General features: G+C 41.4%; 1 protein-coding gene across 1 annotated transcript; it reads right to left on the bottom strand.

The window, feature by feature from the left end:
• Positions 1–1,912: 1,912 nt before the first annotated feature.
• Positions 1,913–26,291, bottom strand: ano3 (anoctamin 3). Its single transcript, XM_061077234.1, has 24 exons — positions 26,087–26,291; positions 23,678–23,791; positions 23,341–23,516; positions 22,945–23,045; positions 22,813–22,857; positions 13,570–13,701; positions 12,873–12,979; positions 11,426–11,481; positions 11,200–11,321; positions 9,105–9,239; positions 8,896–8,992; positions 8,463–8,523; positions 6,488–6,570; positions 6,165–6,305; positions 5,606–5,770; positions 5,346–5,382; positions 5,127–5,238; positions 4,777–4,834; positions 4,406–4,503; positions 3,970–4,124; positions 3,679–3,831; positions 2,892–3,042; positions 2,612–2,801; positions 1,913–2,095 (listed from the first exon to the last, which is right to left on the bottom strand). Exons 1-24 carry the CDS (start codon positions 26,289–26,291, stop codon positions 1,913–1,915), a joined length of 2,877 nt encoding a protein of 958 aa, XP_060933217.1.
• Positions 26,292–26,631: the final 340 nt, after the last annotated feature.

The following is a 26,631-nucleotide window of genomic DNA, read 5'->3' as shown; positions in this document are numbered from 1 at the left end:
GAAAATGTGGACGTTTGACGGTCTGAGGGTGAAAACATGTGAACTCATATATAGCACAGTTTTATATGTATAAAAAACATTACATACATCAGAAAATGTAGAAAGAACAGCAAAGGAAATAAATACAAATAATGTACAATTCTTGCTAAATGAGGAATACGTTTCTCAGTGTTGTGCAATGCATTCAGGGGAGTGATTTTCTTCACCTTCACACGTTACTTTCACTTTTTACTGTGCATAATGTGGTTAACTCTCAGTCTTTACCGCCATCACATGATCACTGGGACCTTAACTGGGTGAGCTGTTTTTATCACCTACTAAGAATATTAATACCTCACTGTACATCCTCCATAACCTTCAATACCAACTTGAATGAAGCAGGACATTATACAATTCAGCCTCATAGACAGATGTCGCTCATGCTGCCTGATATCCTGAGTTCTCATTGGATAAAAACATGCCGCTCTATCCCCAACATCAGGACTCTGCTTTTATCAAAAACCTAATTTCTCATTTTCACACTGATAAAGGTCAGAAATCCTCTGTAACCACATCTGCTCAGTAAAACACTGGCAGTAAAGACTCTTGCTGTACTTTCGGAGTGAGGAACAGTGGATGGATGTTCTTTGCAAACTGAACATTCAAGCCACAGGTATGCCCAAGTGATCCAAGTTTCAACCACGCTTCAGCGTTTCCAACAGCAAATGAAAAACAGGCTGCGGGCGCAGAACGGAAGAGCAGATTTGTAGCTCCTGCATGCGAGTGTATACATTGCTTCACGCTGGGAGTCGCGTTACAATGTACACGGCCCGTGTGTTTCAGAGCCATTAGCTGAGACCCGAGCAGGTACTGCGGTGGGACTCACGTCCAAAAACAAATCCTGGCAGGAGGGTTCAGAGAGTTTACAGCAGGTCGGACGACCAAACGAAGAGAGAGAATATTTCCTTGCACTTGAAGAAACAAAAGCACGTGCAGCACAAACAGGCACACGTGATGTTGGTGACACAATTGTGGTGCACACAACTGTAGGCACGATCAAATTGCACAAAGTTCACAGATTCTCAACTCAAGACGTTCAAGCTCAGCAGTTGCACGGACATTAAAAGACAGCACACACCGAGTACAGACACGTGTGAACCAGGCATCAAGACAGGGGCTTCATCCGTCAGAAAGGTACGAAACAAAATGATCATGCACTTTATACGATACCATAGAGAATTTTTGTACTGAATGTATGTTCACACCCTCAACGATGAGTGCTGCTGTTTTTCATTTAAATTTTTTTTTTTGCAGTCTATGAAATGGTAGCAAATTTGAATCAGCATGCTTCAAGGGCAATTTACAGTCACTTTGCAAGAACAGTCCATTTTATTTGGTAGCCACAAAATACCAGAATCACTTTTGCAACATTAAAGTGCCACAGCAGCTCTGTCACATAACGCCACTGGTGGTAGAAATACACGGCCATGCTGCGGGGCTGCGTCGGACTGCAGAGCCAAAACGAAGTGCTAGCTGCCACACAGAGGAGAGTGCGGGATGGATGCCAAGAGCGAACAGTGCCGATCTGCAGCCCTTGATCTGCATAGTAGACGTTGCAATTGCAGGGGTTTTCCCCAAGTAAAGCCATGACACAGCAAAGACCCGAGGGCAACCTGCTTGACGCAGCCGGGTGAGGGATCAGGGGCGGGGCAGAAAACCGAGAAAAAGAGTCAACGCCGGCCGAGCAACAGATGGTGAGAGAGGGCTCCGGGTTGGAGCTTGAGCTGAAGCCAAGCAGGCCTGTGGGGGGGTAGAGCGAGGGATCTGGTCACTGAAGAAGGTGTCTTTGGTGTTAAAGAATCAGCCGAGTGAAGCTGGACTCTCTCAAAGCTAAAATACATAGACAAGCAGGCAAGGGGGGGGGGGGTTAAAGCTAAGGCCACTCGTGGTGATACCGCCGTCCGTTCTTCTTCCGCTCCTTCTGCAGGTGCTCCAGCTCCGCTTCGTACATCATCTCCTGCATCAGGTACTTCTCCCTCCTCATGCGATCACACAGACCCTTCGGCATGTCAGGAATGAGGTACGCTATGAAGGACTTGATCCCAAACACCAGGTGCTGAGGGAAGCATCAATCATTTACGAGTTACCTTCCACAGAACACACTTTACTTTAGTTGCCAGTATTTGATGCATAATTCAATGAGCATGCTAAGGTTAACACTGTGTGGACTGCGATAAATAATTTCCAATGCCCTAAAAACACAATATAAGTTTTTCTTCTGCAGAAGTTAATGTAAAGGGCAGAATTGTCAGGGGAGCCCTGGTGCTAACTTTTCAAGACAAGAAGAAACATGATGATGTTATTATCTGAGCCACAATGTAATTAAGGTTTTATTCGATGGGTTTGAGTCAAATTCCTCAGACTACCGCAGCAGCAAGAATCACCTAAATTGGGATTGTGGGGCTTTATTTCGACACTGAAAGCAACATAAATTAATAATAATAAAAACAATATGGCTCTACAAAACGTTCTGGAGTTACACAGACTCGAGGAGACATTAGGGGATTTACTTGTAACTGCTTGCCTTGCTGGGAAATATACAAAAGGAAAGAAGAGAAGAGCGCAGACAGACCTCAAAGACGATGATGAAGGCCAGCCTGGCAGCCAAGACGTGCCAGAACTGCAGGGTGAACTCGTATGGAACCGGGCTCCAGGGCGGCGCTCTGTAGTCCCGGTACCTGCAGTACCTGGACTGGCTGCTGTTTTTTAACTCGCCCATGTCGAACACAGACAAGCTGCTGTTCATGTAGCCTTGCAGACACCTGGGAGCCAAAGGGGGAATACATCAGAACAGAACAGAAGCCGCTCGGCCAGATGCATTTGCTGCTTACGCATTGGTTCTAAATGCTTACTCATCCTCGTGGTGATGCCCCTTGTTCATACACGGGCCGTATTTGAAGGCGTACACAAAGCGGGGGATGTAGTCTGAGGTGATGGCGATCACAAAGGCGTTGGTGATGACTGCCAGCACGCCGATTCCTTCGAGGATCCCATGCCAGATACCTGGCAGCCAAGACAGAGGGGAATAAACCTTTTACAATATTGTTTTCAGCATAAAGAAACACATAATCTATTTGTTAATAATGGTGAAATCTTTTTCTATTTCAATGGCATTACGGTTTTCTTTAAACGTATATATTTATTTTTATACAGTTATATAACCAAAAGACCCTGACTCAAAATAAAGTCTATTCAGGCGACTGTGAGTGGAGGAAAATCTTCTTTTCGCCTATTCTACGCTGTAAATGTCAGTTTAAAGCCACAAAAGAAGCTTTGCTCTTTGAGCCCGAGACTGACACATTATGCATTCACGTCAGCCGAGGAATTCCTAAATATGTCAGGGATCCTTTAATTACAGGGCGACATGCCACACAAAGCATTTGTTACACGGCTGTTGGAGGGGGGTGTTTGTAATCATATGGGGAGGGGTGGGGTGGGTAAGGGGGGGGGGGTGCAGCATATGGCAGTGCAGACACAGGATGTGGAAACATATCCATCTCCATAGGGTGGAACAGTTTTGGTTCCTACAGTGGTTTCCTGCTTGAAAAAAAAGGATCTCAGAAGCTAAAAATAACACGGAGTCTGCGTGAGAGACAGTGAGGAGGTGAGTGTGTGAGGGCAGTCAGGGATCACACCGACCGATGTCAGTGGCTCGGGCCGGCATGGGTCTCCTCCACTGAGTGACAAACTTGTAGGCATCAAGACGAATCTCGATGATGTTGTTGAGCAGAGCCAGGAGAGGAGCCAGCGGGAATGCTGCTACAAAGATGGTGGTGAAGCCAAACTGGAGAACTGCAGAGGAAAGAAGAGCTTGGATGAAACCTCACAGGATGTCTGCCTCAAGTCTGGCAACAACAATGTCAATGATTGAATAATAGCTGCAATTTACAAAGTCAAAAATAACACTTGGAACAATCTGTGATGCTTTACCCATTTCAAGGTATTCATCCACCAGTCCATGGGTGTTCATCGGCTGCAGATTCCAGTCTTTTTCCCACTGTGGGAGCTGGGCTTTATTGTCTACATTCTGCCCTCCTCCACCTCCTTTCTTTAACTTCCTGCGAGACCACCAGTTCTGCAGCAAACTGAGAATGTAGCAAGCAAGTAACTGTCAACTCAAAGCAATTATTTCTGACAATGCACTGAGCGCTAGGAACCTTTTCCCTACAAGATGATTTGATTAGTTTCTGAAGGAGATAAAACCTTTTCCAATGTAAATAAGCAAAACGGACAAAAACTATGCAGGAATTACATATGGTGTGTAAAATGCTAATCAATCATCATCAAGCTTCAGCATTGGGAATTAAATATGGCTCTAATGGGTCTTAGAGACAGGAACACATGATTGTAATAACATATCACTTACGGATAACCAAGCTCCATGAAGTTGTTCCAGATTTGTTTGAAGAACATGATGACTCCCATTTGCAGGCACAGATCAATCAAACAGCCGCTCGGGTGACACTGAGAAAAATACATTTAAATTAATAGAATTTTCATGCCTGATAATATGAGGTCAAAAGTGAAGCCTGATACACACTTCATCCCAATGTTTTCAGATCATTTGAACTGAATATCCCATTAATTATGTGGGAGATAAATAGTTCACACCGTACTATAGTTCATATGGATCATTGGACATTTTCTAAAAATATCCTTGAAACAGAAGGCAATAAATCTGCCCGGTGACTGCTGAGAAAATATCACCCACTTACGACAATGCCTAATTGCACTCACCTCCTCCAGTCTCCATCGATTAAAGAGTTTATTGTATTTTCCGGGCCTGCCAGCAAACCTGAACAGATTGAGATCGGCCACATTAGGTGCAAAATGCAATCAGAGAAAACTCACATCAGTAAGAAAAAAAACGAGACACCTGGAGCTGTGTCCGATTAAACACAGCTTATTCACATCTCAGGACCAGGCAGTGTTTTGTAAATGTTCAAAAATAAGTATAGAGAGTGAGGAGGGGAAGGGAGGGAGTCTTGGCAGATGTCATGACATGGGAGTTTGAAGCACAACATCTTTCTATCACTCGTTAAATTCACTGTAAACAGGAACTGTAGTTTCATGGAGGCCGGGCCTACCTTCCAAGAAAGAAGGCGATGTAAAATGTGGAGCTGTTCAGATTTACAAACTGGAAGAGGAACATCTTCAGAGCGAAGCTGTTCTCCCACTCAGACTCGGTCCGCGGATGCTCTGAAGAGGGGAAAATAGGGGTTGTGAAACAATAAATGGCTGCCCACCATCTGGGAAGTGAGAGATAATGAAGGCACAAATGCAGGCAGCGTGTGCACATAGCTCACCTAAATTAGTCAGCAGATAGGCCACCTTTTCATACACCTGACAAGAGGATAGCACGCGTGAGCATCAACAGGAAAAGGTTTGAGAAGCACGTTAAGGGATCGTGAGAAAGAGAAGCGAACAGGAATCTCAGGAAAAAAGATTTTCTGGCTGTGGGTGTGACATTTCCTGGCAAAGAGTTCTAAATAAATGGTTCATAAAAAAATACTTGCTGGACAGAATATGTAAACATGTGCCAGATGAAGCTTCTCCAGACACCCACCACGTTGAGAGACATGATGATCATGAAGTTGATGCAGACGCCGGTGCCGGAGGTGGCAAACTGCCAGTTCTTCTTCACAAACTTCCAGTTGAAGGAGGCAAACTTCTCCATCACTATGAGGCGGAAAACCACCACAGCAAACACGGCCGTCAGAACCAGGGAAATCTGAAGGAAGCAGAGAAGAAGGGATGATGAATGTGTTTATAAACCGTATTAAGCACTTAACTTCAGAAAACATGAACACTCTAGTTTGGTCTTGAGAGGATTAATCTTGTATTATCATGAAGTAATGGGTAAAAAAAAAGAAAAACCTATTGATTAAGCAACAATTAACTATTCAGATGAACTCGTATATAGATCAGTAGACAACAGAAATGAGGTGATCAGAATGGCTTAATCCAGTGCTTCCTCTAATGCACCCTTTGTCCAGCAGGAGGAGATGTTACACCACTGCTAGCACCCACATACTGCTCCAAAAACGTGGCACACAATATAACTGTGAGCTCCTTCTAAGCCCAGTTCCCAAAAGGGCAGATTATGGAAGGATCAGAGGGTTTACCATGAAGAATATTCCGGACACAGACACCATCAGCCGGCTGAGTTTGTCTGAGAACGGCTGGAACGGCTCGGGCTTGCCAGAGATGGGGTTGACTCTCTCCACCCTGGAGTACTTGGCTTCGAACTGAGGCCGCAGCTCCTCCTGATTAAGAACACATATTCCAGGTTGAACTATTGAACTGTCTGCCTGATGCAGCAATAACTCTCCTCTTTATTATCATGTAAGCGGCGTTCAAAATTTAGAGGATGCAAGGCAAGAATACAGCCTACAACTGCGAGGTAATCATATGATATGGAGTCTATTGGAAGATATTGCTGACGCACCTCTTCCTCTTCCCAATCAATGAGATCCCAGTCGTAAGTCAGCTCTGCCCTCCTTCTTTTCCAGAACTCCAGGAATACCGTGGCTGTAGAGGGGGGGAATCAATCAGGAATCAATCACACCATCGGTTATCTTTGATTGTGCAACACACAATATGATCGATAATCATGAGGGGAATTCCCCCTGGAAACGATTCAGAGGCACAGACCTGATATAATGAATAATCCTACACCGACACGCACAGGCCCCCTATAGAAACTTATCACTGGCAGCAGGAAATAGGCTTCACTTATGCAAAGTTTCACGCCCCAAAACCTTGAAAGACTTCAAAAGTAAAGCTTCTGTGGGCAGAACACAGGCTGGAGGCTTTGTTTCCGTTCTGTCAAACTCTTTCGGCCAAAACTGCTCATACATTTTGTGTCATCACACACGTAACACAAGAAAACAAGGCTCTTATAAAAGGCTGCACACTTCAGAATCCACACTTAAGTGGGTCAGTGTATGTTGCAGAACTTTTCAGTCATGTATGATCTGTGATGGACAGCACACTGTAACACTATACTGCTGATTCCGCTCCGATTTGTCAGCTTCCATTCATCACACACACAACATGTGTGCAATGCTGTGGCAAAGGGACAGACTTCTAAAGGGAACTGAATCTTAACAAACAATAACTGCAGTTAAAACACAATTAATTCATCGATAAGTTGATTGACAGAAATATACATTTCTTAGCTACTAACTCTATTTTTCAAATCATATTTGATTCTAAATGTAATATTTTGAAGTTTTGGGTGATGCTCAGACAAAACAATAAATTCAAGGAGATGACTTTGGGCATCTGCACTTTGGGGCCCCCCCTCCCCTTATTTTCTGGCATTTAAAGATGAAAATATCCATCCGTAAAGTATTCATTGCAGGCCAACATGTGTTTTCTGTTCGTATGTTTGAAGCGAAGTAAAACGATTCCAGTGATTAGGTCGAATTTGGGCCACAGAAAGGACATGTGGCCTCAAAAACCCCCAGGATGGACCGGAGGAACCTCGATCAGAACAACTTCTACTGCTGTGTTGAAGTTTTATATAGCTCGACCCACTTTTGTTTAAAGCAAAAAAAAGAAAAGCCGCCCTTTCAGATGCCTACATCTGGTCCCTTGGGCGAAGCAATTTTTCATCTCTGTCTTCCACACAACACACACACATCCAAACAGTTGGTGTAGTTACTGTAACCGCCAAACAGTAGTTGGCCTGCGACACACACACACACACTAGACCTAGAGTGCACTCACTCTGTAGTGCAGCGCTGCTTCTTTGGTCCACATCGCCCAAAGCTTTCATGCAGGATTGAGAGCTGCAGACCTCAGCTGCTCGGAGCTCCTTCGGCTCTCTGGCTCTGCTCGGCCTTCGTTTAGCCCCAGACACAGAACACAATGTGCAAAGTGTTCCCTCTGGGTGCAGGTGATTATTTACCGTTTACCATGGCAGAGTGATGGATCTGAGCCAGATGCTGCACACTAACGCTCAAACTCTACATCTCAAGGATATTATACCTATAGCTGCAATATGCGGGTATCATAGGGCAGTTGTACAGCCCCAACCTCTGAGTGATACTGTCTCCCTCTGGTGAGATGTTTAATTATGCGACTAATTACATCAGGACTGCTCTGGTAGTGTAAGCACAGAGCTTCAGTCAGAGAAATCCTGACCGTGACTTATCGGCTGACAGATGTAATAGAGAATGAACGTCTCCTGTGTGTGAACTGCTGAGTGTTTATATATCGAATTCTCTGTGCAAAAGCTTAATGTGTTTGGAGGAGTTGAGTGGAGAGTGGAAGCACGAGCACTGACACACAATAGTATTAATAGATTTTGAATTCCAGGAGGGTTTGTATAAAGCACAGAGCACAGCCGGTGTAATACAACAAGAGATCTTTAAAAAATAGGAAGATTGAGAAAAAAAAAAGCAGCCTCCACTTACCCCAAATAGCCATGAAGATGGCAAAGAACACAGTGCCGCCATTGTCAAACAAATGGGTCACCTACAAACACAAGGACATGAGGGGCTGCTCTGAAAACAGGAGGAATGCTTCCAGAAATGTATTCATTCACCAAAATTTGTTTGGAATTAAGTTGATATCTTTCAGTTTCAGAAGTTTTGCGAGTTTACTCCAGGGGTTAGGGTTAGGGGTTAGGGGTTTATATTAATAGTTGCCAATGGAAAACATGATTATCTGCTTTCAGTCTAAGAGCTGGATGAGAAGATTGATAGCACTCTCATGACTGATAGATATGCAACTTGTTAACACTTGGTGGGTAAATTTCTTTAAAAATTCAAATTGTAAACAAGCCAGAAGAGGTTGAGGAACGCCAACATGCTGAGATACTGTAATGAATATCAGGAGTGCACAGACCTTTGCGTAGACGCAGCTGTCACTAAGTGTCCACGGGCCACAGTTCTCCTCACACATGGGACACATGATGGTAGTGTTGCCTTCACATATTTCTTTACTGGTGAGACAATGAACAGAGCCTCAGGAAAAGACAACAACAATCCAAACTCAACAAGTCAACTCAACAAATTACAATAAATAAATGGACGGTACCAGTTGTGTGAACCGACCTGACTTGACTAGAGTCCATGGTGAAGAGGCCGTAGAGGAAGACAAAAACGCCAACCAGGGCGGCAGGGATCAACATGCCGGTGTACCAGCCCAACCACGCAAAGTAAAGGCCGATTTTCTCTCCAAAGTAACGTCTGAGGGAGAGAGAAAGGGTCAAAGATCTGTTAGTTAAAGCGGAGCATGTTCTTTATGACTGCAGTTGTGGGTGTAGATAGAGAACTGTGAGGGGGTCGCGGTGGCCTAATGGATGGTCAGGCTGCTGGAGTCAGAAGTCACACAGTACAATGCAGTGGTGGAGAATGAATCAATTACTAATTCCTTAACCACAACTGTTAAGGTGCCCTTGAGCAAGACAATGCTTCAGCAATTAACTGCACCAGGAAACACACAAATATGTAAGCAAGTGCATTTCTATAAAAAAAAAGTATATTTCTCTAAGTCTCTTTAAATGTGTAAATATGATAAGACATTACACGCAGCAGGTTTTCAAGGATTAAAACGTTTATCATGACAAACCCTGAACAGCGACAACACTAAAACCACTGACAGGTGCAGAAAACAACATAGATTATCTTTTTTACAATAGCTCCTGTTCATGGTGCATCAAGTGAAAAGTCTGTTTTTGAGGATGATGGGCTGGAAGCAGGAGAAACATAAGAATCTGGGTCGCTCTGACATGTGATGGATTGAGGGTCAAAGACTGGCAGGTTATTCCTGGTATGCAACTGGTGAACCTGTGACACTGTCGTGGGCACCCAAGGCTCATTTATGCAAGTGGTAGAGGAAAAGCTGACCCGTGTGATCTGCAGCACAAATTGCTGAGAACTTTGATAGAAAGCTGTCAGAACACACAGAGGATCACAGCTTGCAGCATACGGAGCTGTGTGGCTGCAGAGAAGTCGCAGTGTCCACACTGAGAACTTCAGCGTCAGAACTGGACCATGGAGCTTTGGTAGAAGGCCGCTCGATCTGGTAAATCATTTATTTCACGTGGACAGCCATGTGTGTGTGCAGCATTTACAGGCAGCACTATGGGAAGGAGGCGAACCTGCAGAGGCAGTAGTGTGATGCTCCAGGCAATGTTCTGCTGGGAAACCTTGGGGATTGGCCCTCATGTGAATTCTACATTGACACTTACCATCTACCTAAAAAAAATTCAGACTAAGTACATCCATTAACACGCTCCCTGATGAGATGTACTCTCAATGCAACCTGCCACACTGGGGGACCTACACAATATAAAGAAGTTGGCTTTTATGTTGTGGCTAATCATTTTATGTCATTGTATTTTCCTTTACTATGACATGAATTTCCCCCAAAAAACGAACTGAGTATTGGATGGGATAGCTTCTTTCTAATCGAGTCCATTAAATACCTGAAAAACCGAGGGACCTCATGAATACTAATGTAAATATAATATTTGCATTAAGAAGTTCTGCTTGTTCATTTGCTACATTATCTAAAGAACAGATAAATATCATGGTGAATACAGTATGACCAAATCTTTGACCTACTGTTATCTCATGTTATACATCATCATACAGGCTACCACAACCCTAAAAGAAGATGATGATGATTACATTCACATACACATGACCTCAATATTTTAATAATAATAACAGATTGACACGACTCCCTGTGCTTCACTAATGCAAATTCAGCAGGACTGGAAGTATGGTGAAGCAGGCGGAATTGCTCTGTCCAAAGCAAATCAAATGTTTTGTAGCAAAAAACAAAATGTAAGAATTACTCATGAAGTGTTACTGATTCCCCCACTTCCAGACTTTATTCTTAGCTAAATTCATCACCTCCAAGATCCAGTTCACTCTGGAGTGGTATTGATCTTCTAAAGTAGGCTCATCTCAACTTGTTAAAACACCTCCAACACAAACAAGCCTTCAGTCTTAAAGAAACTGGGATAACCTAATACTCATGCAGTGTCTGCATCAAGAGAAACAACAGGGTTAGTTTTGTTCTGTTTCAGCGCCACATCCTGACTCTGAGCAGAGACGGGAGAGGACAGGACACTGGAGCTCAGGTGAATGTCCAGACACAGCTGGCCATGCGGTGTCGTCTGCTCAAAGAGCTGATTACCTGATGAGGTCAAGAGGCTGGTATTTATACCACATGCCCCAGCGGGCCCAGCGCTCGTACAGAAGATGCCTGTGGTTCTGGGCTCCGTGTGTCTTTATTGGATGTTGGCTCTTGTAACCACCCTGATGAGACAAAGTGCTTAAAAGAAAATCTACATTACAGCAGTAAAAGTACAGTTTGATAATATGCATATCTCTGTGGAAAAAATGTAACAAAGCTTCCTTACCTCATGAGGAGGAAATGCAGCCTCGTAGGTGTTGTTGCCCAATAACCGGTTGATACCTACATAAATAATGAAGCGTGTCAAGTCAAAGTATGCACAAATAAGAGATAGAATAGCAAAAGGACACCGCATTAACAATTCAGTAGCAGCCGTCACTGAGAGGTGGGTCGAGTGAGAGGTTCATTTAAATCCACTCTTCCACAGTCATAACAATTTACTCCATTATGCAACTGACAAGCTGCATTAGACAAGCACATTAGAGGCTTAAAACACTAACCAGGTTAGAGTTTCACATCTCTGCAAGCAATGCAAAACAACCCTCGTCATTTTTTAATGAAACTTAACCACTTCTTATCCTAACCAATGTTGGCACAGGTTGTGAAATATCATCTGAATCACGGTAAACTAACTGAATTACTGTCGATATGAAGCAGTAATGAATGAACTGTCATTTCTACATTGTCATCCTGTTTCGGAAACTGTAGATAATGAGAGCAGGAACAGGGCAGAGATTTGTGGAGGATTTTTGCTCTTGTGGGAAAGCTGATCTTATTTGTTGGAAAGTGGTCAACAGTATTAAAATATTAATGTGGAATCAATTTCCAGCGCTTCAAGTCCAAACTTTAGTCAGCAAATCACATTGGCAGTCAGACAGGACTGTACGGTGGGTGTCGATGGACATTGTAGTGTCTGCCAATACCGAAAAGAAAACAGCCAGAAGGAGAGGAGGGATCAGCCACAAGTTAGACGATAACAACAGCCCACAGTTTAATCATCCCACAGCAAAACAGCAAACAAGGAAGTATTGCATCCCCCCCACCATAGCTCTCAAGTCAAACAAGGACGAGAATCTTAAAGGTCTGAGGCCCCTGGTGGTTTTAGACAATAACATTTTATCACGTAGTAAAATACAACAGAAATGACGGCTGAAGCAGAATGACTCAGTCGAGTGCATACCAAAAAGAAATGGATTCCGACCGCCTGTAAATGTTATATGTTTCATTCCGGCTTATTTGATTGATTTTAACGTGTTATTGAACCCGACATATATGTTTAAAATATATTTTAAGACTGAAAATGATAACATCAATCAACGTTTAAATGTATAATAACATTACACTAACTTGATTTACATACATTTATTTTGTGAAACCACTTGACGTGAAATTTTGTAAATTCTACATAACATGTTTTTCAGCCCCTACAGCTCTCTGTTCTCGAAAAACAATATTTAGATTCACTAGATCATACTAATAAATCTGCAAAATCAATAGGAATGAAAATAAAAACATTTCTCCTGAAATATGGGGTAAAAAATGGCCCTAAATGAAATGTTATTAATATACACAGTCCTTTTTATATAAAACAAATAAATACATAACCATAATGGGTATTTTATGTACAATATTATATAGAAATATAGAAATCTTGTAGAAGTGTGGAGCCCTACCCATCTTTAATTTCTCCTCCTCGTACTTGGTGCGTTGCAGGACATGATGGACGATTCTGCCTCTGGTGGAGTTGGAGAAGAAGGTTCCTCTGTTGTTGATCGTGAAGCTGGAGAAGATAATAATAGGACATTATTTGAGCAGTTCATCAAGTAACAATATATCACTATCCTCCAGTCAGGGCTCTTAATGAAAGCTGAGCCAGCGCTGATGGGATCATTAAAAGTCAATATGTGCTGTAAAGTTTATGTTCCCTCCCGCATCATTATTTACCAAGTAAAGGAAGAACGGAAATGGTTTGCTAACTAATGAGATTTGAGAATTTCTTTCATCAAACAGAAGCTTTGAAAGAAAAGTTCAAGAGGGAACAGAGGAGAAACGTAAGGCTTTTAAGGACATCAGCTGCTATATCTTAATATTTAATTCATGATTAACGTCTTCTTTTCCTTCCGGCCACTGAGTTCATGCTGAAAGCTTTCAAACATACAAGACGTCACGGCAGGAAATGTCATCCCCTTGTTTCCAGATTCTATATAAAGAGTTCAGAGACATGGATGAATGTGCGAGATGAGAGAGAAGCTGGGGACACGGAGCAGGATGAGGATCAAACCAACACAACAGACACTGCTTCTATATGACACTTTGATCATGAGCGTGGTGGCGTGCATGTACGACTGAGCAGGTGCATGTCCGACTCACTGATGCATGCGTGCTCTGCTGAACGGGGCTGTGTAGCAGTCGGTCTCCTCCAGGTCAGGCAAGGCCTCTTTGTCCAGCTTCATGGGATTTCTGGGAAGCCAGCTTTTTATCTGACGACATCTCCGATGGAACCTGCTGCACGGGCGCGCAGGGAAACAGGATTAACGGCTCGGATTAAAATGAAGATTGTTTTCTTTGATCAGTGGCTCCTATAACCTTTTCCCATAATGCAACCATGACAAACTCGCACCACCTCATCCTCACTGAAGACGTGTTTACACAGACACATGCGAACGCTTTTTATTTTCACTTTGTGACTCATGATCCTGTGAGAGGCAGATCCTCACAGTTCGCTGAATCCAAGTCAAGGGATAATTCTAGTCTTTCATTTAATGATTTAAGGACCAGATGAAGACTGATCGAAGATTTCAAAAATTGTAAAAGTAGAAATAAATAGAAGGAAGCCATGCTAGCAGCTCAGCTGGGCTGTTTTAAAGCACAGCAGAGTTTGAGCTAACTGATCAGCATGCTAACAAGCTCATGATGCAAACATACTGATGCTTAGAAGGCACAATGTTTACCATGTGAACATCACCCCTTGCGTCAGCATGCAAACATTTGCTAATTAACACTGAACATAAAGTAAAGCTGGGGAGGTTGGGGGTGCGCTACAACACATTTTAAAGGTATAAACCAAGGTGGTGCTTAAACTGAATGTAATCTGATGATGGTGCTACATGAAAAGTTAAAGGTACAGTATGTAGCTTAATTCGGCCCAGAGGGATCTCTTAACTAAACTTAATGCAGCTAACGTCAATACAAATTTTGATCAATAACGTGTGACCAATACAAACAGTGCAACGAAATAACAGCCGACTGGCTAACTGATACTTCTTCAGATACTTCAGTCTGAACCACCGTGTTGGACCAAGCGACAGACTGTCACTTACACCCCAGGAGCTACGCGGCTCCTGTGTCTGAAGATCAATGGGCTGTGTATCTGCTTGGTGCTTCTGCAGATCTGCCCGAGACGTATTAGACTAATTTGTGAGGCTGCAGCTCTGATATAGATTTAATGAATATAAATGCTAATTCTTAGAGGGAAATCATAGGTTTTATGAATGTTGTTGTGATGAGGACAGGTTCTGTACAGAAAGTAATGATATCCAGCAAGCTATCACCACTTGCACACCGGCAATTTGTTTTGCCTACACAGGGACACGACTTAGTGACAGACCATTAGTAAACGCATGACGCCCGTTTACTACTTGGGGAGATTTTCAATTCGAAAACAGCAGCTTATGGTGAAAGAGCGGCAGGAGCTCTGAGGAAAACAGAATGGTTCTGAAGATCACTCTAATACGAAATATGAAAGTGGTGCTTTGTTCTCGGTTGGACAGGTGGGCGAGGGATTGTTGTGTGTCGTATTGTCTGCTTTGTGTGTAGGTGTGTATGTGTCCTGCGAACAAAACTATTAATATATATTGTATACATCGTATGCAAATGTGAAATTACATATTAATCTTTGAGGTTGTGATGGGAATTTTGTATTTAGACATGTTCAAATGGAACAGATTACATTTATATAGAAAGAAGTTTACTGAAAGATGTATTTCTGTGTTTAAGACTCATAGTCAGAGTTTAGCTCAAGTTAACACTATGCATAATGCTCTTGAAGGCCTTAAGACGTGGCCTTCTCAGTCTAGTGTGAACAAAAGGTTTCTCAACAGGGGCCAATTAAGTCTTCTGCAGCAGGGAGCTTCAAAGGCTAATAGGTGTGACCTGCAGAGACAGGAGATCTCTGAGAAACTCAAAGGGTCTGGAACAAGATGCGTTTAGCATCTTGTTCAAACTTCAAAGAGACCGCCAGAGACCAATGTCTGGTCTTCCTGTAACGACATGGAGAGAAGCTGATTGGACAAATGTATTTTACTGTGGAGAGGAGGAATCTGATTGTATAAATGGAGTGTACTTTTGAGAGCTCATTGCCATTGCCCTCACATCTGTCACCGTGATGTTTGAGCTCTGTGCCATTGAGGTCAAGTCTGTTGTCGTGACTTGACCTTTGTAAACCGTCCGCAGACGGTTTGAATTAAACATCCAGAATTGATAATTGCTTGTTGTGTCATGATATGTAATAATTTCCCATTACATTTGGCTGTTGTTGGCAGTGACATCCACGTGAGCGACTCTGGCTCTCGGTGCTGAGGGTAGGTAATTGCGCCGGGGCAGTACGTTTGGAACTAAACCTTTATTATTTCAGTGGGCCTGATGTTCTGAGAATCCGGAGTGCTCACTGAGGTGGGCTAAAGAACCGACTGGGACAGGCAAGCAGTTTCATTCTGGTAAAGTATAATTCTTGTTTTTAGATCTTTTAAGGAAAAAGGTCCAAAGAAATTCACTCATTCAGGGAAGTGAGTTACAGACGTGTATGCATGGCTAAGGTCTTAGAGACCGGTGTAGGATTCACTAAGCTTAATAGGTTAAGATTCTTTTCGAAAAAAGATCAAAATGTTAAACAGGGTTTAGCGAAAGAGTTTAATGCTAAATTACTTTAATATTGGGCGCTGCGGCATGCTCATAGTTATTGTAAACTAGCAGAAGAGTAGAATATAAATATATAATAGTATTATTATTTTGAAATAGAGGAAAAAGCTGTGACAGAAGGACCGTGGCCAGGTCTGGACAGCTCAGCATGACAGTCTTTTGAAAATTTGATAAATTCCTGACACTTCATACCTGTGTGGGTTTTGGTTAAGAGAAATGTGAAATAAGTTTTTCTCTGAGGCAACCTGATTCATGCAGGGGATAGAAGTGTTTTAAGGAGTCCAAAACTTAGTAATTACAAGAGGTGATTACAGTGGCAATATTATAACTGAAGGGGTTTTTCTCATTGTCTTTTAAAAAGTGTTTTCTTTAAGATTGGTTGAAGGTGAAAGGTTACTATAAAAGTTACACAAATGTTGATGATTTGATACAAGTTACATGCATGATTTGATGAGACTAATCTGAGAAGTACAGCTGAAAAAGAAAAAGAGAGGAGTGAGTGAGAGAGGATTTCTTGGAATTCTCAACACTGGAATAAGGTGAGTATAATTTCAATCATATTTGGGATATATGTGTAAGTTTTAAAGGCTTATATCAAAAGAAAAAGAAAACGATTCAGATCAATCTTAAAACGAATTTGAAAATAGACGTTTTTTAAGAAATAGGAAAATAATTGGCTTTAGAAATTAATTCTGAAACATTAGGGTCTTTTCCATATCAGCAGAACTTAAATTCCCAAAAGATTCGTATTCTACTGAATAAATCAGAGTTTAAATTGATAAACAACCATTACAGAGATGAATTTACCACAGATTTCTTCTCCTACAGTTCAAGATATAGTTCTGAAGTATGGTCATTATAGTGTTACACAGTTTGGCTTGTGGGTAAAAAACTATGATTTTCCAAACACAGGGAACATAACTTTAAATCAGTTGAAGCAGCTTAAGATCAAATTGCTCGTGGAACAAGAACGAAGCAAAGAGGAACAAGACACAGGGAGAGATGTGGAGCTATTTGTGCCAGACTGGAGAGCATTTGAGTGTTGGTTGACTGAAGTCAACATAAGAGACAGAATACAGGATGCTGTAACCGAAATAATCTCCAGGTATCAGTCTCTCCAAATAGGTTCTGATCTGGATACATTTCCACTGAGAGGGAGATCGTTGCAGACAGAGCAGGCGTCGGCCTCAAACGTCCCAATCGACACTTCCAGAATTCAGCTTTGTTGTGGAGGTGAAGGTGAGCAGGCTTTCAGTTTCCACCATTTTGCATGTGGAAGATGTGCTAATTTTACAGGGACGCTGAAAGCTGCACAGCCAAAAGCTTGGAAAAGCCAAGCCCGCGGACGCGGGAGAGAGAGAGGACGTGGGAGAGATGGGACTTGTTTCATATGCGCTGAAGCAGGACACTGGGCAAGAGATTGCCCTGAGAATCCACACAACAGTGTTACTGACCAGCAGTTGAGCTGGGAACAGTAGAAAATGCCATCAAGAGCAGACCATGATGGAGAGAGAGAAGTTCAACAAAACTTCAATATCGTAAGAACACAGCTGCAGACACCATGTGAATTAATGTTGCACATAAAGCATATGGTTAACATTATTATAGTTAAAGTAGAAATCAATAAAACTAATTGCTAAAAACACACAAATTAAATCTATTTTTAGGTTCAGGAACTAAAAGCACCAGTAAATATGTGTGAATAGTGTGATATTACTCTTAGAATGAATGTTATATAGCTCATAATGATAGAAAAACATATGCAAAAGTTGTAGATAGATCCATTTTTATCATTGGGGTTTAATAATGTGGTTAGAGGCTAAATGCAAGACAAACATTTATCTCTGTTGTCACTTTACTGCTGGGTAAAATTTAGGGGGAAGATAGAATAGTATGCTAAATTTTAAAACAGCAGGGCAGTAGTGGAAGACAGAGTTGAATAACATCTGCATTTATTTAAACGAGAAAGGGGGATCTGACACAAGCGTATCAATGGATGATCCGAGACAAATTTCTCACCTCTAAATTAACATCCTCTTGCAAAGAGCAAGGGGAGAGATCAAATTAGAGCACAAATGGTATTTACTTAGATTTATCTAAACACTTGGTCAGACAAATTTAGTTTAAAAGGTTATATAGTAAGTAAATTAAGGATAAAATAAGTTTGGTTGCATTTAGAATAGTAAATACGGTGTTGTCTCAGTAGTTTTTGATAGATACATTGGCTATAAGAAAAGAAAATACATTTAATCAAATGAAAAGATTTTAAAAAGGAAGGTTTAAAGTTAATCGCAAACGATTTTCTGAGAGAACAGAATAATGTGATATGTGTGATACTTTGAAATAAGACTTTACTAGTGTCATATGCTGTAACAATGATATTTGCTTGAGAAAATAACATTAACTTTTCAACAGCTAGGAGGTTCAGCTATGATACAGTATTGTTTTGGATGATAGACATTACTATTTACAAATAGAAAGTTTTTAACTAGGAAATTCTAAACTATATCAGTAGAACAAATTAAGATTTAAATGGTTAACAGCTGATTACTGTGAAACTGAAGTGTTTGATGACAGGTTTTCAGCATCACAGTGTGATAACGAATGACAGAGGGGTTTTACGACTCTGTTTGAAACAAAGGAAAACCGTCCCCATCATTACATGCATGGACCAAAGAGATGCAAATATGCTAGTGGCGAGAGTGTCAAGATTTACACTGATAGCTTGTTTGCATGGGGGTTCTGCATGTGATTTGGGCTGAAGAAGACATTCATGAGATTGACTTCACACCATTGTCTTGCCTTGACTGTGTTACTGGTTGCAAACAGTATGCAGTCTGTAGAGGACATGGAAGGCATTTGAATGATTCTTAACACTGACATTTAATGTGGGTTACAGGAGCGGTTAGCAAGACTACATCAAACTAAATTTTTTTTAGAATGCAGATTTGGGTTTATTAGTTTAGGAATTAAGTAGTCTTGATAGACTGTGTTTTGTTTGGTGGTCGATGGACTTTTGTTGTGGGACATATGGATGATTTTTGTTTAAACCTGTGTATGTTTTCTCAATTAGGTTGGATTGACACATGACTGGAGTCAGTGTGTCAAGAGAGAGGAGTAACATATGCTGGATATAGATGAATTGGGTTATTGGGTGTACACAAGAAACACTCTAAATAATATTCAATAAAACGTTTTTAACGGAGTTATGTAATTTGAGTTACAAATAAAATAGAGACATCCAGATTCTACAAGATTGACATCCACCTCAAAACAAACGGTTTAATCATTTATAGAGAGGTTTAATAAAGATTAAGTTAAATAAAGTAGGTTAGGGAAATAAATAAATACTGTTTTGTTTTATGACATGATTTCTATGCAAGCAGAAGTGTTTCCCAAACATCTAAACAGGATTCTCCAGCGGTGAAACAGATACTGTTCGGAGAACTCATTCCATGATGGAAGATTTGAGTATGAGTATCAACACAAGGCAACATCATGCCACATCCCGCCAGGGATGGGATAGTGGAGAGAGAAGGAAGTAAAAAACAAACATAACAAACACATTGAAAAACACAGGTTTTTCTGGTAGATATTGTTTTAAACTGTTTCCTGTACTCTTTAAAATCCACAGGCAGACGAGGAGATTCTATCTAAATCCATGGAGAGAGGACTGCGTGACCTGAAACCAGGAGACTGGATTGTGCTTAAGGACGTGCGGATGGAAGAAGAAGACGACGTCGATGGAACGAGTGCAAGCCAAATGCCTCTCAACACAGATGACAGGAAGGTCGCAGAGGTCAACCTGGAGATGAGGGCCAACGCAGGAGGATTTCCAGAGCCAGGGGTGGATCTACAGGACGGGAAGTGCTTTGTGCCAGTGTGTGAGCTTCAGTCTTCATTTTTAGGTGTTGCGAGAAGATTCAACACATTTGAAGAGCTACACGCTGAACACAACCGCACCAACAGGAGATCAGCAACACATGATTATACGACTGAGAAGCATTCAAGGGAAAAGAGATGGTTTCCCTGCTCACGAATGCTTGGCAGGAACAACATCAAATTTCTGATCATCAAAGTCAGAGCATACAAGATGTCTCTGAAACAAGATGTTCTTCAACAAGGAGGTGTTCGACACACGATCAGGACGAAGTGTGGCACCAATACAGTGAACATTTTGATAATATGATGCACATCATTTTAATAATTGTAAAATACGTTATTGAAGTTTGTAGAAACTGATCATTTTCAATTGTGTAACTCTGTTGTATTGTTTTTGCGCTAAGACTAGTGTTACTTCTTTAATTAAGATCAATTTTTGAAATTCACATATCCTGGAAAATTCCCAATCTAAATGATGAGATGTTATAAAGATGTTGATCCCAGATGGATAAAAAGGGAGGAATTGTGATGGGAATTTTGTATTTAGACATGTTCAAATGGAACAGATTACATTTATATAGAAAGAAGTTTACTGAAAGATGTATTTCTGTGTTTAAGACTCATAGTCAGAGTTTAGCTCAAGTTAACACTATGCATAATGCTCTTGAAGGCCTTAAGACGTGGCCTTCTCAGTCTAGTGTGAACAAAAGGTTTCTCAACAGGGGCCAATTAAGTCTTCTGCAGCAGGGAGCTTCAAAGGCTAATAGGTGTGACCTGCAGAGACAGGAGATCTCTGAGAAACTCAAAGGGTCTGGAACAAGATGCGTTTAGCATCTTGTTCAAACTTCAAAGAGACCGCCAGAGACCAATGTCTGGTCTTCCTGTAACGACATGGAGAGAAGCTGATTGGACAAATGTATTTTACTGTGGAGAGGAGGAATCTGATTGTATAAATGGAGTGTACTTTTGAGAGCTCATTGCCATTGCCCTCACATCTGTCACCGTGATGTTTGAGCTCTGTGCCATTGAGGTCAAGTCTGTTGTCGTGACTTGACCTTTGTAAACCGTCCGCAGACGGTTTGAATTAAACATCCAGAATTGATAATTGCTTGTTGTGTCATGATATGTAATAATTTCCCATTACAAGGTCTTGTGTTGTTCATCCAGGATGTATTTGCTATAGTTTATTAACACATTATAATATCTACGGTGAAGTATCATAAAACACTGAAACAGGCACATTTATTGCAGTTAATTTGTCAGGGTGCAGTAATCCTGGCTGACTAAGCTCTGTATAGCTCAATAGGTTCTGTTCAAAATGCAGCCAGAGGATGGAAACAACTGCAGTCACACCATGTTTGCAATTTAATGGATAAAACACCTGCAGAAACTCAACACCACTAATATCACACTTCACTGACTGTTGCATACTCAGAGCTGTACAAAGGCTGATTCAAAGCTTACACTTAAACGTCAATTGTTTTATCACAGGGGTGGAATGTTTCTCCACACAAAACACAAATAGAAAAACTTTTAACTTGTTATAGGTTCCGAGAACATTCTGGCTAAATGCGTGGAGAAATGTGATTGGTCAAACTGGAACACCAGAAATCTTCTGTCCCCAAAATCTTGTCCCTTGCCTACAGATTCGACATATTCACATACAGAATCTGTTTGTAGACATTAGTTGCGACCAATTGTGTGGATGAGCGCACTAGAGGAACCAGATTTGTTCCCACTGAGCAAGATATCAAACATCAAATTGCCCCTGCATAGCTGTGCCAACAGTGTATGAATGGTGTAATGGAAACAATGTTTTTTATAGGGCGTATGAATGTATGCATGTGTGAATGCAACTTGTACTGTAAAGCGCATTAAGTGGTCGATAAAAAGTTTGGTGCATGGAAATACATGACATCACCTTTTCCCTGCCTACTTCAAACATATAAGAAAGCACAAGCAAAGCAAAAATACAGATATTTCTCATGGAAAATATCCAAAATGTTTAAGAAGTCATGTTAATATCTAACTTGATAAACTAGGCTTTTTAGAGCCATTAAACCATTAGAGTGTATACAAACTTTATAGAATTAAAATGTATATGCAGAACATGAAAGATATGAGTCTATAGAGACTAAATATGCTGCTTTTAATTTCCTTATTGGGCTGTTTCTTTCTGATTTCCAGTGAGATGAAGAGATGGAAATCTGGTGTCCTGTGCAGAGCTTGGACGAGGCATCAAAGCGCGACTGCATCGCTCTAAAAATAGTATGCAAATAAGCCGATGCAGCTCCATTTATTTCCCTGAAAATTAGTATTTAATAGAAAAGCTCTGTCAGAGGTGGATGCTGTGCGTTTTGAAAATGTTGGAAAGTTTAAATAAAGAAAGTTCTTGTATTAACAAATCTAAAATTGCTTTTTAAAATGTATGCACAATGAAGAACTGCATTTTTCAGAAACCTTCTTTTGCCACAGGTTTAATTATTCTTTCTTAACCACACTCTAGACAGGGGTTGATTTTCCAATTTAAAATTCTGACCCCAGACTTTGTAAATACTGTTTATTTACACACAGGCTGAAGACTCATTAAAAGTAAGTGGGTGGGTAACCATGCACAATGATGGCTTGACACTTTCTCTGTCTTTGTTATTCAATGAAGTGACTCAGAGCTTCATTATTAAAAACAACGTCCACAGCTGAAGCCTTGCAGCTGTGCCGTTCATGAATGTGGTCAAAAACTCTGAAGCACCTTTCTGCCTCCAGACGGTAACAGAGTAAAATAATCGTATAGCCTTGAATCTTAAATCTACTCACCTGCCCAATGCTTTGCCCTTCCGGTCTTTGAAGTAACATTTTCTCCTTAAAGAAAATAAAAGATGAGTTAGAGAGACACTGAAATAAAGTGGCCTTCACTTTTCTAGATTCAATCTGTCATTCTCTAGTTACCTGAAAGGCATTCTGATGTTCATCTGCTCTGCATATTTGCAAAGTGAGTCCCAAGGAGCGTGGACCTTCACAAACATGATGTCGTTGTTCGTCAGCGACGGCTTTAAAGTTAAAGAGAAATACAGAGAAATCAGAGATAAGGTGAGAGATCGAGTATTTTTAGTCACACACGTTTCTAAAATCTGCCAGATTTAGCCAAACAGGCTTGATGTCCTCTGCAGTCCTTGGAATGTTGGTTGTAAAAATCAAACAAATAGACGTTTGTGTAAAGACACAAATTTCATGCACAGACACAAGCAAAGGCACATAGTACATGGAAAGCACAAAAACAATATACAAACAGTACGTAAAGCAAAGTAGATGAGAGAAAGAAAAATATCTAACACATATTCGTACCTCTTTCTCCAACATCAGGCCCTCAGCACGTAAATTCTTCTCGAACGTGCACCTTTTCTCCACCTGTGGACTGGACTTCTTGTAAACCAGGATGTAGTCGATACGTTTTTTCCCATCTCGGAAAAAGAGTCCAGAGGAATGAACAGCTTTCTTTCCCTGTGGCAACAGTGATTTACCTCTGAATATAAGATGCAAATTTGTCAAAAACACAGAAAGGCTGATGCTTGAAGATTCTCGGGGTGTTACGATAAAATAAAAACAGTCCGACACTATGGAGATTCAAACTGTGTATTAACTGTGGATCACTGGGAGTGTGGTACCTTTAGTGAATCCGTACGGGCCTCTAACTTAGCACGAATGGAGGGCTTCTGCAGCAGAAAGGACTGGTCCGCTCTCGTTTCACACGTAGTCACCTCTGTCTCCTCTGTATAACGATCCTTGCCATCCTCTGCTGCACACAGACACAGCACGATCAATGACACAATACTACCTGCCCTACCTGCATTCATTCTTTTGTTGTTGCTCAAGTCGATATCTAGTCTGACTGCAAGGATTGAAATGAGATCTGAGCTGAATAAAAGTTATTTGAAACGTGTTCGTCAGCTTGGGATCAACACATTGATGCAGTTTAACAGATCAATGGGACAAAATAAAGGAAAACAGCTGAGTCTATCAAGGATAATGATGCATTTCTTAGAAACCAACACTATACGGATTTGGAGATAAAAGGGTAAACCGTGCTGAAAAATGACTCAAAGAAAAGTCTGATCTGGATCATGGTGGATTTCCACACACATTAACATAAACTATAAAGAAATAACCACACTAAATAATAATACAAAATAAGAAATGACAGGATTGAGAAAAAAAAGACAAAAAGAAAGGAGAATCAATAGGTTACTTTTTAAGTGTGAGGTTGCGCTACAGTACAGACCACAGCCCCTCCACCACCTCAGCATATCCAGCTAAGGGCTCCATGAACATGTTTGCTCATCAGTCCCCTTTACACTAATGTAATCATACCTGGGGAGGAGATGGAGTCTGAGCCTTGATGCCATACCTTCAGTATGTTCTTTTGTGGAACTGACTCAGTTGTAAGCTTCAGTAAAATAATCAATAAATTAGTGCAACAACAGTTAAACATCAACATGTGTCACATCCACCTTGATCCCAGTCTAAATATATGTCAGTGTTCACAGGTGGGAAGCTAGTAAGGGATCGGGTTCTTGTCTCTCAACCTCTCTACTCTGCTCATATTCTCTCTCTCTCCCTCCTCGGGCCAACAGAAAACAGGTCGATTCTCGGCGCAACAAAAAAGTCGGTTCTCCCCAAAATAGCAACATCTCACCTCATCTGCATGAACCTCCCATCTCACCTCCAGCTTTTTCCCACTGCACTCGTCACCCAAATACTAACAGGGTCGAGCACAGAGCATTTCGAGGTCAGGAAAAACAGCATCATGCTGAAAAGTGCTGCACGTGCTACTGCTTGTGCCGTGACACAAATAATACCCCTCACTATCTTTTGTCCTCTGAATGAAGAATACTAAATGATTTTCCTCCTCAACTGACATTTTCATTTTACCAGTCCATACAGTGATGTGTTGTTTTCCTTGCAACAGCATTTTTCCCACACTTTCTCGCTCACGCTGGAAGTGCACCAGACTGTTTCACTGTTTGGTAAATCTCCTGCAGCACAAACTCATCTGGGCAATCAATTTTGTGCACAAGGCTGAAATGTCACCAACTTAACAGAAATCAGTGGAGCAACCAACACTGTTGCAGTTGTGCACAACATAAAAACACAGCTAGAGAGAAAGATATATAGTTATAGAAAATAACATGAATAGTTTGCACCACAGGCATGATGTGGTTCATTGTAAAGAGAGTGAAACAATAACTCGAGAAAGAAATTCAAGTTGATCACATGAATACTGCTGATGAATACATCAATGAGAACACATTGATTCAGTCAGTATTCGGTCAGTACTGTCTGTGTTCAATATGAAAAAGAGGTGATGGGGTGGAGGTGGGTTGCGAAGTGGCAGGAAGATTCAAGCAGCTTGAAAGCATGGGAGGGGATCGGCTGCTGTGGCCTGGCGTGGTCGGCTGCTGTCAGCTGATGTAACGGATTGAGATATCTGTCTTTGTGCATTCCAAAGCACCTCACATCTTTATTATGCTTTTTAAAGTGTTTGGACGTTCTGTACATTCTGTTGGTTTGGTAATGCTACTGAAGCCCAGAAAAAAGACTCCCTCATTTAAACTGCTCATCTGGACGTCATTACTGCTTCCCTCAATTATAAAAAAACATCTGATAAATGTCCTTCTTTTCCACATGTGCTGGAGTTTTTAAACATGCACAGATGTTCGGCTGGTATGGATCAAGTGTATACCTCTTTTAATCTAGAGTTACTTGAGTTACAATTGTGTTGGGTGTGTCTGTTGATGGTTTTTGTTATATTGTGGAAGGTGGTCTGTGATTATTTCTGCAAACCAATTTCCCTATGGGGACAAAAAAAGTCTATCTATCGAGGTATACAACTTTAGCATTTTATGTGGTTGAAATTCTGCTAACTGGCATTAGACTTACGGTCTTTGTACCGTTCCCTGCAGAAATACCTGCAATGAAACTCTACTTTAAAAAAAAAAAACATACATGAGTGTTGAGGCTCTCTCAGGACTGAAGCACCACATCCATTAATGGGTTTCAGCAGACGTCTGTTAGCTCCACTCGGGGGACTGACCTGTCTGCGGGGGGAGGATGCTGCAGGAAGTGCTGATGCTCTGACTCAGAGCTTCGACTTCTGGTTTGGGCTCCGGGCTCAGAGGCACAGACAGGAAGTGGTTGAGGTTGATTGGATGAGTCTGACTCTGGGCCAGGCAGGGCAGGCTGCGGCGAGACGGCTTCAGGCTCTTCTCCTTCAGGATCTCGCTGATGCTGGTGTGCATGCCTGAGGACGAGAGGGACAATGGGGAGTTAAAACCTTCCAATACGGGATAATTTATATGAAGGTTTATATGTACAATGATTACACCGAATGGCCCTCAGTACCGCAGGGCCCATCGGCCCCCTTCAATTCAATCAAGCTCAACCAAATTTCACACACTCATAGGTATCAATCCCCTAAACACATAGGATTATTTTTCATCACGATCAATGAATTATTATCTCGGAAACTGGTGAAAATGTAAAAAATAAATGAAAAATGTAATTAAACCTGACCAAGGTTGCAAAGTAAGTTGAAAGTGAAATAAAAAATCCTGGAGCCAGCCTCTGATCTGGATCCAC

Source organism: Limanda limanda, chromosome 8, assembly GCF_963576545.1.
Source record: "Limanda limanda chromosome 8, fLimLim1.1, whole genome shotgun sequence".
NCBI classification, from domain to species: Eukaryota; Metazoa; Chordata; class Actinopteri; order Pleuronectiformes; family Pleuronectidae; genus Limanda; species Limanda limanda.
The sequence above is the reverse complement of the archived record's forward strand: the minus strand, read 5'-3'. Positions and strand labels throughout refer to the sequence as shown.